The sequence below is a fragment of the Schistocerca gregaria genome, chromosome 1 (genome assembly GCF_023897955.1).
Source record: "Schistocerca gregaria isolate iqSchGreg1 chromosome 1, iqSchGreg1.2, whole genome shotgun sequence".
Lineage (NCBI taxonomy): Eukaryota > Metazoa > Arthropoda > Insecta > Orthoptera > Acrididae > Schistocerca > Schistocerca gregaria.
Genome location: NC_064920.1, coordinates 666,263,294 through 666,276,017, shown reverse-complemented (window position 1 = coordinate 666,276,017; position 12,724 = coordinate 666,263,294). Strand labels below are relative to the sequence as shown.

Below are 12,724 nucleotides of genomic sequence, written 5' to 3'. Positions count from 1 at the left end.
ATAACGGAGCAACCGGACATACGGCACGGATATTGATGGGATACCTTGATAGCGCTGTTTACTTACACGGCCCGTTACCACCCAAGAACGTATAGCAAAAATACGTGTGGAAATCTCAAAGATTCCTATTGAAATGTTGGGTCGCGCCATGCATAACGTTCCTATTAGGCTGCAAGAGTGTGTGCGACTTAGGGCTCATCTATCGGATGTGGTATTCAAGAAATAAATATGCTGATGACATTCAGTAATAGCATACTCTGTACTACACATTGACATAATTAAATATGTGTAAAGTAATTGTGCTCATCCATCAATTTCTATCCAAAAATTCCCCATACCTTCGTGTCACCCTGTACATATTTATTTATTAATCAACTTCACTGGACATATCTTTTTATATTCCGATTCAGTGGATAGAATTTTTTCAGTCTCTTTTTTATCTACATCTTTACAGATCTGAAGATGGTTGTGGAAAGCAACCGAAAGTAGTGATCATGTTTTCGTTGTATTATGAAAATTGCGGTCTTGGTAATAACAGCTATTTACGTTAAAATTGTTCTTATTCAATAAACCCAGCGACTTTACGGGCAATGACGTGCAGCCAGAGCTGTAACTACTTGTGAAAATAGTAAATTAATGCAACTGAAATACCTCCACATCAAAACAAAGTTTATGGCATTTAGACAATATGAATCTATTGGTACCAAAATCATCATCAATAACGAAACAGTAGAGCAACATACCAAATTTCTTTTTCTCAGGTGTGATGTTACTGACACAGTGAGTGATGATGTGATTAGAAACCTACAAATATACCATTATCTATGTGACACAATCAAACACCAATTAAAAGTTATAGAAGAGTTATACTGCATAAACATTATAAAATAATGCCAGTACCAACGTTGTTATGTGAATGTTTGACGCCTACTAAACGACAGAGAGAAAGGACAGAAAGAGTAGAGATTTCTGAGCAAAGAAGGTGGCTAAACACTGGCTGATATAAATCGAAGCGAAGATATCAGGAAATAATGAAACATAAATAACTTGGACAAAGAAACAGGAAAAGTATAGTAACACATAGAAACGACACGTAACAAGAATACAAGAAAGAAGAATATGAAACTTCCTGGCAGATTAAAACTGTGAGCCAGACCGAGACTCGAACTCGGGACATTTGCCTTTCGTGGGCAAGTGCTCTATCAACTGAGCTACCCAAGCACGACTCACGCCTCACAGCTTTACTTCTGCCAGTACCCCGTCTCCTACCTTCCAAACTTTGCAGAACCTCTCCTGTGAAGGCAAAGGTCCCGAGTTCGAGTCTCGGTCCGGCACAGTTTTAATCTGCCAGGATGTTTCATATCAGCGCACACTCCGGTGCAGAGAGAAAATCTCATTCAGGCAAGAAGAATATGAAGTCACTGACGAACTGGAAGGCAAGGAAGAAGGATAATTAGTCAGCCCGAAAAACGATGGACAGAGCGAAATACTTGAGGGCGGAAAAACCAGAGGTGGCTTAATTCCCAGTGTCGATTATGATGATAATACTGACGAATGGATCGGTCGGTTTATCATGATACGGCGTTTGGCTGAAGAGTGCGCATCTCGGCACTACGTTGAGGTAGTGCGGGGGATGCACTGACAGTGCCGTGAAAGAAGCCGAGTGCAGGGAGAGTTGGAGGGGGAAGGCGGGAGAGGGGGCGTAAGGCCGGGGCAGTAATTGGCGTCCGTGGGAGCGGCGCTCATTGCTGTGAGAGCGGGAGCCGCTCTCACGCCGGAACTCCGCCGCCGCCGGGGGCAGACACGCGCCAGCCCGCTGCCGCGGGAAAGCGAGTGGGCTGCCGTGTAAAGCGCGACAGTGCCGGCACCTGGCGCAAGACGGGACCAATGACATACACTGGCCCTGCAACGAACTTGTGACGACACACTAGTAGGACAGTTCTCCACACTTGGCGAGCTCTCGGTTGGCTCCGCGCAGGGCCCACGGGAAATCAATATTTAAGTACACTACTGGCCATTAAAATTGCTACACCAAGAAGAAATGCAGATGGTAAACAGGTATTCACTGGACAAATATATTATACTAGAACTGACTTGTGATTACATTTTCACGCAATTTGGGTGCATAGATCCTGAGAAATCAGTACCCGCCGGCCGCGGTGGTCTCGCGGTTCTAGGCGCGCAGTCCGGAACCGTGCGACTGCTACGGTCGCAGGTTCGAATCCTGCCTCGGGCATGGATGTGTGTGATGTCCTTAGGTTAGTTAAGTTTAAGTAGTTCCAAGTTCTAGGGGACTAATGACCAAAGCAGTTGAGTCCCATAGTGCTCAGAGCCAAATCAGTACCCAGAACAACCACCTGTGGCCGTAATAACGGGCTTGATTCGCCTGGGCATTGGGTCAAACAGAGCTTGGATGGCGTCTACAGCTTCAACACGATACCACAGTTCATCAAGAGTTGTGACTGGCGTATTGTGACGAGACAGTTGCTCGGCCACCATTGGCCAGACGTTTTCATTTGGTGAGTGATTTGGAAAATGTGCTGGCCAGAGCAGCAGTCGAACATTTTCTGTATCCACAAAGGTCCGTACAGGACCTGCAGCCGGCCGCGGTGGTCTCGCGGTTCTAGGCGCGCAGTCCGGAACCGTGCGACTGCTACGGTCGCAGGTTCGAATCCTGCTTCGGGCATGGGTGTGTGTGATGTCTTTAGATAAGTTAGGTTTTAGTAGTTCTAAGTTCTAGGGGACTGATGACCACAGCAGTTGAGTCCCATAGTGCTCAGAGCCATTTGAACCAGGAACTGCAACATGCGGTCGTGCATTATCCTGCTGAAATGTAGGGTATCGCAGAGATCGAACGAAGGGTAGAGCCATGTGTTACGACACATCTGAAACATAACGTTCATTGTTCAAAGTGCCGTCATTGCGAACAAGAAGTGACCGAGACAAGCAACTAATGGCATCCCATACCATCATGCCGGGTGATACGCCAGTATGGCGACGGCGAATACACGCTTCCAATGTGCGTTCACCGCGATGTCGCTAAACACGGATGCGACCATCACGACGCTGTAAAGAGAACCTAGATTCATTTAAAAAATGACGTTTTGCCATTCGTGCACCCAGGTTCATCGTTCAGTACACCATCGCAGGCGTTCCTGTCTGTGACGCAGCGTCAAAGGTAACCGCAGCCAAGGTCTCTGAGGTGATAGTCCATGCTGCTGCAAACGTCGTCGAACTGTTCGTGCATATGGTTGTTGTCTTGCAAACGTCCCCATCTGTTGACTCAGGGATCGAGATTTAGCTGCACGATCCGTTACAGCCGTGCGGATAATTTGCCTGTCAGCCGTTGGGATCCAGCACGGCGTTTCATATTACCCTCCTGAACCCACCGACTCAACATTCTGCTAACAGTCAACGGATCTCGACCAACGCGAGCAGCAATGTCGGTCATCACCCGATGACCTTCGGGAGGGAAGGCCACCGACATCCACCACAAACGACTATTGCGGAATCGATTCGCAGCGATTTTCCGACAATGGATTCGTTCACACTGCGGTTCTCAAGTGGCTCCATGGCCAAGGAGTGAATTTATATCGTCGAGGAACTCAAGTATTTGTAGAACGGTCCGATAATTGTTTACAAAGATTTGGTGACTATGTTGAAAAATAGTCCCATGTATATGTGTCACACTGAAATTCAGCGAAACATTAAAATGTTGCTTGGTCTGCCATAATAATGTGTAAGTTACTTTTGAAGTTTCCTAATACCTTTCCCTTAACTTACGTTTACACCAAAGTGTAGCCATTTCGTGCGGTAATGTAGTGTGGTGTAACACTTTCAACCTACGTCCTCAATTATTTGCTGGATGTGTTACAATCGCTGTCTTCCTCTACAGTTTTTGCCCTCTACAGCTCCCTATAGAAGCGTGGAAGATGCTCCCTGATGCCTTAACGCATGTGTTGTCATCGTTTGCCTTCTTGTTGTCAGTGTTTTCCATAGGTCGCTTACTTCATCGATTCTACGGAGAACCTAAAAAAAAAAAAACTACTTAAACCTAACTAACCTAAGGGCAGCACACACATACATGCCCGAGGCAGGATTCGAATCTGCGACCGTAGCAGCAGCGCGGTTCCGGACTGAAGCGCCTAGAGCCGCTCGGCCACAGCGGCCGGCGAACCTCCTCATTCGTTATCAATGTAACTCAGTCTAACTAATTTTCAACATTCTTCTGTAGCACCACATCTCAAACGCTTTGATTCTCTTCTTTTCCGGTTTTCCAACTTTGCAAGATTCACTACCAGAGAATGCTGTGCTCCAAAACTATTCTCAGAAACTTCTCCGTCAAATTAAGGTCTATGTTTGATACTAATAGATTTCTGTTGGCCAGGAATGTCCTCTTTGCTTGTGCTAGACCACTTTTTACATCCTCTCTGCTTCGACCGTCACGGGTTATTTTGCTTCCAAAGTAGCAGAATTTCTTAACTTCGTCAGCTTTGTTATTACCAACTTTTATGATAAGTTTCTAGCTGTTCTCATGTCTGCTGTTTCTCATTACTTCCGTCTTTTTCTGGTTTATTTTCTATCCATATTCCGCACTCATTAGACTGCTCATTCCATTCATCGGATCCTGGAATTCTTCTGCACTTTAACTGAGATAGCAATGTAAGTCAGTTAATCTTACCGTTGATATCCTTACACACTGCATTTTAATCCCACCATGAACCTTTCTTTTATTTCCCTCACTGGAATGGAAGTAATGAAGGTACCGAGCCCTCATCTCGTGGTCGTGCGGTAGCGTTCTCGCTTCCCACGCCCGGGTTCCCGGGTTCGATTCCCGGCGAGGTCAAGGATTTTCTCTGCCTCGTGATGGCTGGGTGTTGTGTGATGTCCTTAGGTTAGTTAGGTTTAAGTAGTTCTAAGTTCTAGGGGATTGATGACCATAGATGTTAAGTCCCATAGTGCTCAGAGCCATTTGAACCATTTTTTGAAGGTACCGACTGCCACACACCGTCAGGTGGCTTGCCGAGTATGGATGTAGATGCTTCTTCGATGTATAGATCGAACAGTAGAGACGACGGGCTGAATCCTTGTCTTATACCGTTTTTAATCCGAGTAATTCGTTCCTGCTAATCCAATTTCTATTAGTCACACACAAAAAGGCGGGGGCGTAGAAAGTAACGAACAGGTTTGATTATTTTTATGGGAAAAGTTTCGATTTTTCTAATGGAAAGAACGGGATCTGTAATGGACTTGACCCGTTGGCTTCGTAAAAAGAACGATGTTCAGAGTGGCTCGTCGATATGAGGGGCATCGAAAACATTGTATTTTCGGAGAAATGTGACTGTGTATCTCGGTCGAAGGAGCCCCTAGCGAGTTAGACTCCTATTACAAGTATTGGGAAGACATTATTGGTGTGAACCAGTCAGCATGACTTTAAACTGAACTATAGTAGGCTACTTCTCAGCTCAGCTGAACACAGAGCCTCGAGCAGAGGACTTCGAATGGCGGTAATTAACAGCAAATGAGCGCGGAAGCGGCCGTGTGACAAAAGCGCGTGGGCCGGAGAGCCAATAAGGCACTGCGGAAGGGAACAGGTGCGGAGGCCGGAAGCTGTTGCCGGAAGCGCCATGTGGCCGTCGCAGAGGCGGCAAGCGGGCAGGCAGGCACCTGTGCTCGGCGCGCCTCCGCTGCCGCCGCCGCCGCCGCCGCCACCCGACACCTTGCACGCCAGCCACAGCCGCGTGGGAACTGCCCGCCACACCGGGGGCCTAGGCAGCGGCTACACCAGGGAAGGCGGTTGTTCACGGAATTCCGAGGGCAGCTGCGACAGGCGTTCCTCACCCTGTCTGTTGGTAGGGGTGTTCGCAAATCCAACATGTGGCTGGAGAGCTCCCACCAAACACTGCGATCTTGCACAAGTTGCGCTGGTATGCGGGCTCTTCACTATGTGTTCCACATTCTTACAAGAGTAATTTAGGAACATCACCTTGAATAAAATGCGTTTTACAGTACATCTCTCATACGTCGCCGAGCGGTCAGAGGCGTCTTGCCACGATTCGCGCGGCTCCCCGCGTCGGAGGTTAGAGTCCTCCCTTGGGCATGGGTATGTGTGTGTTTTGTCCATAGTGTAAGTTAGTTTAAGTTAGATTAAGTAGTGTGTAAGCCTAGGGACCGATGACATCAGCGGTTTGGTCCCATAGCAACTTACCACGCCGGCCGGGGTGACCGAGCGGTTCTAGGCGCTACAGTCCGGAACCGCGCGACCGCTACGGTCGCAGGTTCGAATCCTGCCTCGGGCATGGATGTTTGTGATGTCCTTAGGTTAGTTAGGTTTAAGAAGTTCTAAGTTCTAGGGGACTGATGACCTTAACAGTTAAGTCCCATAGTGCTCATTTTTTGAACATACCACAAATTTTTCACATACGTCCTCTTACAATGTTGTTCTGTTATCTTACCTGGAAGAATAATACAATCACAAGACAAAAAAATGGTTCAAATGGCTCTGAGCTCTATGGGACATCACACACATCCATGCCCGAGGCAGGATTCCAACCTGCAACCGTAGCGGTCGCGCGGTTCCAAACTGTAGCGCCTAGAACCGCTCGGCCGGCAATCACAAGACAGCCAGCTTCTTTATGTAATAGATATGTGATTTCTGCTAAAAAGGCAATAATTAATACGTGACGGGATCGTCTATGCTACCTCAATTGCATCCCATATAATGAAATTGTCACTGTCACGCTGTTTAATTTAAAAATGGCTCTGAGCACTATGGGACTTAACTTCTAAGGTCATCAGTCCCCTAGAACTTAGAACTACTTAAACCTAACTAACCTAAGGACATCACACACATCCATGCCAGAGGCAGGATTCGAACCTGCGACCGTAGCGCCTAGAACCGCTCGGCCACCCAGGCCGGCTGTTTAATTTGAGTCTCGAGGTGAATCATATATTCGATTTTAGTGGATCAGCACGCTGTAGTGCGGTTCCTCGACACATGACCTGTTCAGCACTCCGATTCCCCCTCTCCAGCAACCCCTTTCCCCTCCCTCGGCCACAGCTTCATTCCACCTGACAGTATGGATTAAGGTTATCGTGAAGTTACTGTAATACAAACCAAAAAATGCACGAAATATAAATAACAAGTCTTGAGGGATTTTTGAGAGATGCAACAGAGGCTGCTCGTAGAGAATCTAAATTATGGACAGTGCAACGACGAATGTCTGGATTTTAAAGTGATTTTGAAGCCAGATGCCGAACTGCTGAAAGATAGTAATCATCATAAAAATTAACACTCACAGAATGCTTCCGCATTAAACTTAATCTGATACAATTTCTGTGAATTTCACTGATGAATTCTTCTGAGGGTATCAACGAGGTAAACTGGTTGATGTTTAGCGACGTCTCAGTAAGTTTCTTACTCGCCACTTTCAGGCTACATATCGCCAGTTCACTCGATTAATACCGCGAGAATGATTCATCAGTGATGCCCTTCTTTGTTCTGAAAAGAGCGAGGTGAGAAAAAGGAAAAAAGAAACGGTGTGTAGTCCTTTGAATGTGGACTTTTCATTCCGACAGACGAAATAAAAGTAAAGCCAGAGGACGAGTTCCTATTAGTGAAATATTACGGCCGCCGAACGACACAGATAATAACGTGAAAGAGGCCAAAAATGACACTTTCGCTCAGTCTGACGTACGTGCAATGAAACGGCAGGCCCTAAATATCCGTACCATTTTTAGATGTAGATTACGGGTTATAGATAGATATTCAGCGATCACAGGCCGTGCAGATCACGCGCTGCTTCCACAAACTGCCTCCACTTCTTCCTGTTTTTTGCCCGGTTCCTCCAGGTGTCTTCAATCCCCAGGGCTGCTAGGTCCTTCGCCAGGTCGTCCATCCAGCGCTGCCTTGGTCGTTCCATAGGGCGTTTGGTATTTGGTTTTCCCGATAGTGCCATCAGCGGTAACTAAGGGGGATGTTTTTCTAATTCGAAAAAATGTTTCGCAACAATAAATATTGCTACAGACAAACTGATTTAAATTTTCAGTATGGAGTGCTGGGCTGCAATTGGTTCATAAGCGAACTGTCGTGTCTTTGAGATTTATGATGCCGTGCGGTTCTAGGAGCTTCAGTCTGGAACCGCATGACCGCTACGGTCGCAGGTTCGAATGCCTCGGGCATGGATAAGTGTGATGTCCTTGGGTTAGTTAGGTTTAAGTAGGTCTAAGTTCTAGGGGACTGATGACCACAGCTGTTAAGTCCCATAGTGCTCAGAGCCATTTGAACCATGTTTGGACATTTATGAGTCTAAATATTCGTTTCCCAAGTGCCATACCATTATGAAAAGAATTTGTAGGCGAGATAGTGAGTAAGTTAAGGTAGACGAAACACTCTTATCAGATGAAGTTCTAAACGTTAAAGATGTAATATTGGGTTTTTCACTACTTCTGGATATGAAATGTGAGTGAATATAAAAATTAAAAATAAGTCCATCTTTTGCACGCAGTGTAGCAATATTTGTTTCATACCCGTGCTAAGAGGTCTCCCGCGCAATGAATCTGAAGCCACCGCAATAAACTTCTCACAGGCAGTCGTGAGAGATGACTCACGCACTCGCGGCGTGATTTGCCGCAAACAGTCGCCAGCTGCTTTCTCCGGTGTTCCGTTGGTAAACTGAGGTGGCCGCGGCCGCCGGCCGTGCTACGAGTGGACATTAATTGAGAGCCACGTGGCCGGACGCGCTATGTGCACACACGGCAAGTAGGGCAGCAATTAGCGGGCAGCTGCCTCGCCGGCTCTCTGTCGTACCACGTCTGCAGCGGAGGCGGCCTTTGTCCTGCTTGGTCCGGAACGGCCATAACAACCAGTCGCGGGATGTGTTTTACTTTATGAAGTGTGGAAACGCCTTGTTATCTTAATTCTCCAGTTAACATCAGATAATCTAAAAGTAACAGAAAAACAACAAAGATAACTGTCGTCTTCAGGTGCTAGCTTTACGATGAAAGATTCTCTGCAGTGTGATAATGCAGTGCAGGACCACAGCACTGGACATGTATCCCCCCTAAAACTATCGACACACGCGTTTCCGTTAAGCGTTGTAACTAAGTGTCTACATGAAAGAATAATTCGTCAAGGACAAATGGTTGAAATGGATCTGAGCACTGTGGGACTTAACATCTGAGGTCATCAGTCCCTTAGAACCTAGAACTACTTAAACCTAAGTAACCTAAGGACATCACACACATCCATGCCCGAGGCAGCATTCGAACCTGCGACCGTAGCAGCAGCGCGGTTCCGGACTGAAGCGCCTAGGACCGCTCGGTCAGAAGGGCCGTCCGTCAAGGACAACCTAAGAAACTAGTCTGCAGCACAATAACTGCGGGTCAGTCTTAAAGAATGATGCAGTGGACGGAAATAGAAGCCAGCAAATAAATGTTTACAAACTTCAGACTGCAGCAGACACGTTCCTTTCGTCTGCGCCTCGGAGCTTCCAAAGCGTCGTGCAAAATCGCACTCGCCGTCTCGGCCTGTATCCATGCGCTATTAGCGATGTGCGACGAGGTACACAATGTACGCGACGCGCTGCTGCTTGGATTTAATTGGAAACGTTCAATGCCGAACCTGGATTAACTCCCTGCTCTACTACACCAAGAGTCCAAATAAGGCTAGCCAGTCTCGTTTTGATCCGCAAGACAGTGTTACATTTCTCATACCGCCAAAGTGAATGATCATAAGCCCTGAGCTATCTAACTAATTTCAGGAAAAATTACGAGGCCTTACCGCTGCTATATGTCCATTGCTAACAGCCCAATACACTGACTACTGGCAACTCTTGCCGATAACTGCCACAACAACAAAACATGAACACAGGTAAATAAAAAAAAAAACTGTTCTGAGTACTATGGGAATTAACTTCTGAGGTCATCAGTCCCCTAGACTTAGAACTACTTAAACCTAACTAACCTAAGGACATCACACACATCCATGCCCAAGGTAGGATTCGAACGTGCGACCGTAGCGGTCACGCGGTTCCAGACTGTAGCGCCTAGAACTGCTCGGCCACCCCGGCCGGTACAACCACGAAAGATACGCCCCTTGCCTATATGTTGGCGCTTATATCCACTCATCGAAGTAGCACTACACTGTATATACGCTGCAGCAAAATGATCTCCTCTTATTCGGGCCTTTCAGCCAGGCAGTCAGGAGTAGAATGTGGGCATTCTCACTGGCCGTTTCCTGCTCCCTCTAATAAAGGTATTGTAAAGTGTTGTCCCTGGCCGGCCTTTCAGAACTTTTTCTGCAACGGATGTTGCAAACAATGGGGAAATTACTCTCCCCGTAAGCCAGCCACGTACGCTTCGGCCACAATTAATTTGACAGGATTAGGGAAAGGCTAACTCATCAGCTCTTGCTGAAGAATGCTTTCTTGTTCCAGAACCCGACCCTGTCGCAGACTATGACCAAGGAAAGACTCACACCGAGACCAAAAGATGTTGCAAATTTTTCCTCCTTCAGCCATTAGGCCGCGAATGCATTGCGAATAGCTGCCGCACTGAGACTCGAACTCGGGACTTTGATCTTCCGCTGGCAAGTGCCCTGCTGGCTGAGCTAGCAAATTACGACTCACGACCCGTCCTCACAGCTTTACTTCCGCCAGTATCTCGTCTCCTACCTTCCGAAGGTCCCGAATTCGAGTGTCGGTCTAGCACACAATTTTAATCTGCCACGATGTTTCATATCAGCGCACACTCTGACGCAGAGCGAAAATTTGATGCTGGTAATCGTAGCATAATGATGTAATAGTAAATTTGAACTGTGGTCTAGCGTTGACCCGAGGTTCAAAATGGGTATGTTGATGTTAAACTTAATAATGAAATGCAATGAACATTAACTGAGTCTTAATTTGTTAATGATGAATTTACTTAACGGTTAAAACGGAAAGGATTGCGTACTGATTCTTAAACTAATATTAACGATTAATAACAGCAATCAAAGGTGTGCTGATACACACTTATTGTGTCTCGGCCAGTTCTGTTCGATGTGACACTATAAATGTGCATCAATATAGCTGTACTGGTTTTTATTAATCATTAATAGTAGTATCAAATAGTTGTAAAGCTCAAAATGGTCAAGATTATTACTGAGATACAGTTTTCGTTTGACTGAAGAACAAATGTACATCGTTGTGAGCTGTACAGAGCTATACAAAGTACTGACTCAACTAAAGCACCACTTGTAACTGAAAAAAGTAACTTTTACGGCAATCAGTTTTCCAGTCATAATAACGAAACGTGACGATTTATTGTGCATCTGATTACACGCAATAAATTTTTGTACTGAGTGTCGTTCACATGGGCTTATATCACGTACGAAGAGTTCTCGGATGAACAGCTGGGCCTTGGTGGCGGGCAGACACATTATTTCGATACGAGATATCTCGATAATCGGAACGTTGGCAGAGTGCCACAACGGTTCGGCCGTTCGCCCGAGAACCCTCGCCAGCCGTATCCTATGCTTTCGCTGCTACTTGTCGGCTTGTGACTGACCTTTGGCGTGCAGACTCTTGAGGTGGTCGACGGTAAGCTGCAGGATCTCGGCCTTCTCCAGCTTGGCGGAGCCCTGCTTCTCGAAGGCGGCGGGCACGAGTCGGCGCAGCTCGCTCAGCGACGTGTTGATGCGGTCGCGCCGCCGCTTCTCGATGATGCCGCGCCGCTTCTTGCGGCTCAGCAGCTGGCAGCTGTCCGCGTCGCCCGGCGACGAGCACCTGCAGGCACCACCACAAGCTCTACCTCTCTCTCACTCACACTACATCTGCATCTACATCTACGTCCATACTCCGCAAGCCACCTGACGGTGTGTGGCGGAGGGTACCCTGAGTACCTCTATGTTCCCGGGTTCGAATCCCGGCGGGGTCAGGGATTTTGTCTGCCTCTGCCACTGAAATATAACTGCCCTACAACACCAAATACAGCACTGATGTTGCCACAGTCTTTATCGATGGACTTGTTGTATAAAATGTCTTCGATGAACTTGTCTCGTTCATTAACTGTGAAAATTTGCACTAATCAGCAACCACGCTGTTTAGGGGGTCTTGCCACGGTTCGCTCGGGTCTCCCCGTCGGGGTTCGAGTCCTCCCTGGGGCATGTGTGTGTGTGTGTGTGTGTGTGTGTGTGTGTGTGTGTGTGTGTGTGTGTGGTCGTTAGCGTAAGTTATTTTAGGTTAGATTAACTAGTGTGTAAGCCAAGGGACCGATGACTTCAGCACTTTGCTCCACTTAGGAACGTACCACAAATTTCCAAATAAAATAACTTATTCTATTCATCGTATACTTAATGAGCAGTGCTAATGAAGATATATATATATATATATATATATATATATATATATATATATATATATATATATATATATATAAAAATTCTTTTTGAGTTTCCATAAATCGAAGCGCACAATAAAGGAAGCGACTTATAATATTATTAGAGCTATGCGCCTTGCACTGCACCGTGACCAATAATGTAGACCTACCTGGGTGACAATATCCCGATAGCAAAATATTAGGTAACGGTTCTAGCTTACTGTCACAGACGCTTAGCTTTCATATATATAAGACGAGGCGAAGTGTACTTCATATACGCAATGGCAGAAGTTTGAAAGGGGAATGAAGTAAACAAGATCACTCAACATAAGCAATGAACTCTAGAGATATCAAATACTGAAAACAT

At 46.4% G+C, this 12,724-nt stretch overlaps 1 protein-coding gene across 1 annotated transcript in view; it reads right to left on the bottom strand.

Moving 5' to 3' along the window:
• Positions 1–12,724, bottom strand: part of LOC126267711 (hairy/enhancer-of-split related with YRPW motif protein) — a 186,086-nt gene that overhangs the window by 19,106 nt on the left and 154,256 nt on the right. The window contains exon 6 of the mRNA XM_049973049.1: positions 11,548–11,765. Coding sequence (XP_049829006.1) covers positions 11,548–11,765 — 218 coding nt within the window. The remainder of the gene's footprint in view (positions 1–11,547; positions 11,766–12,724) is intronic.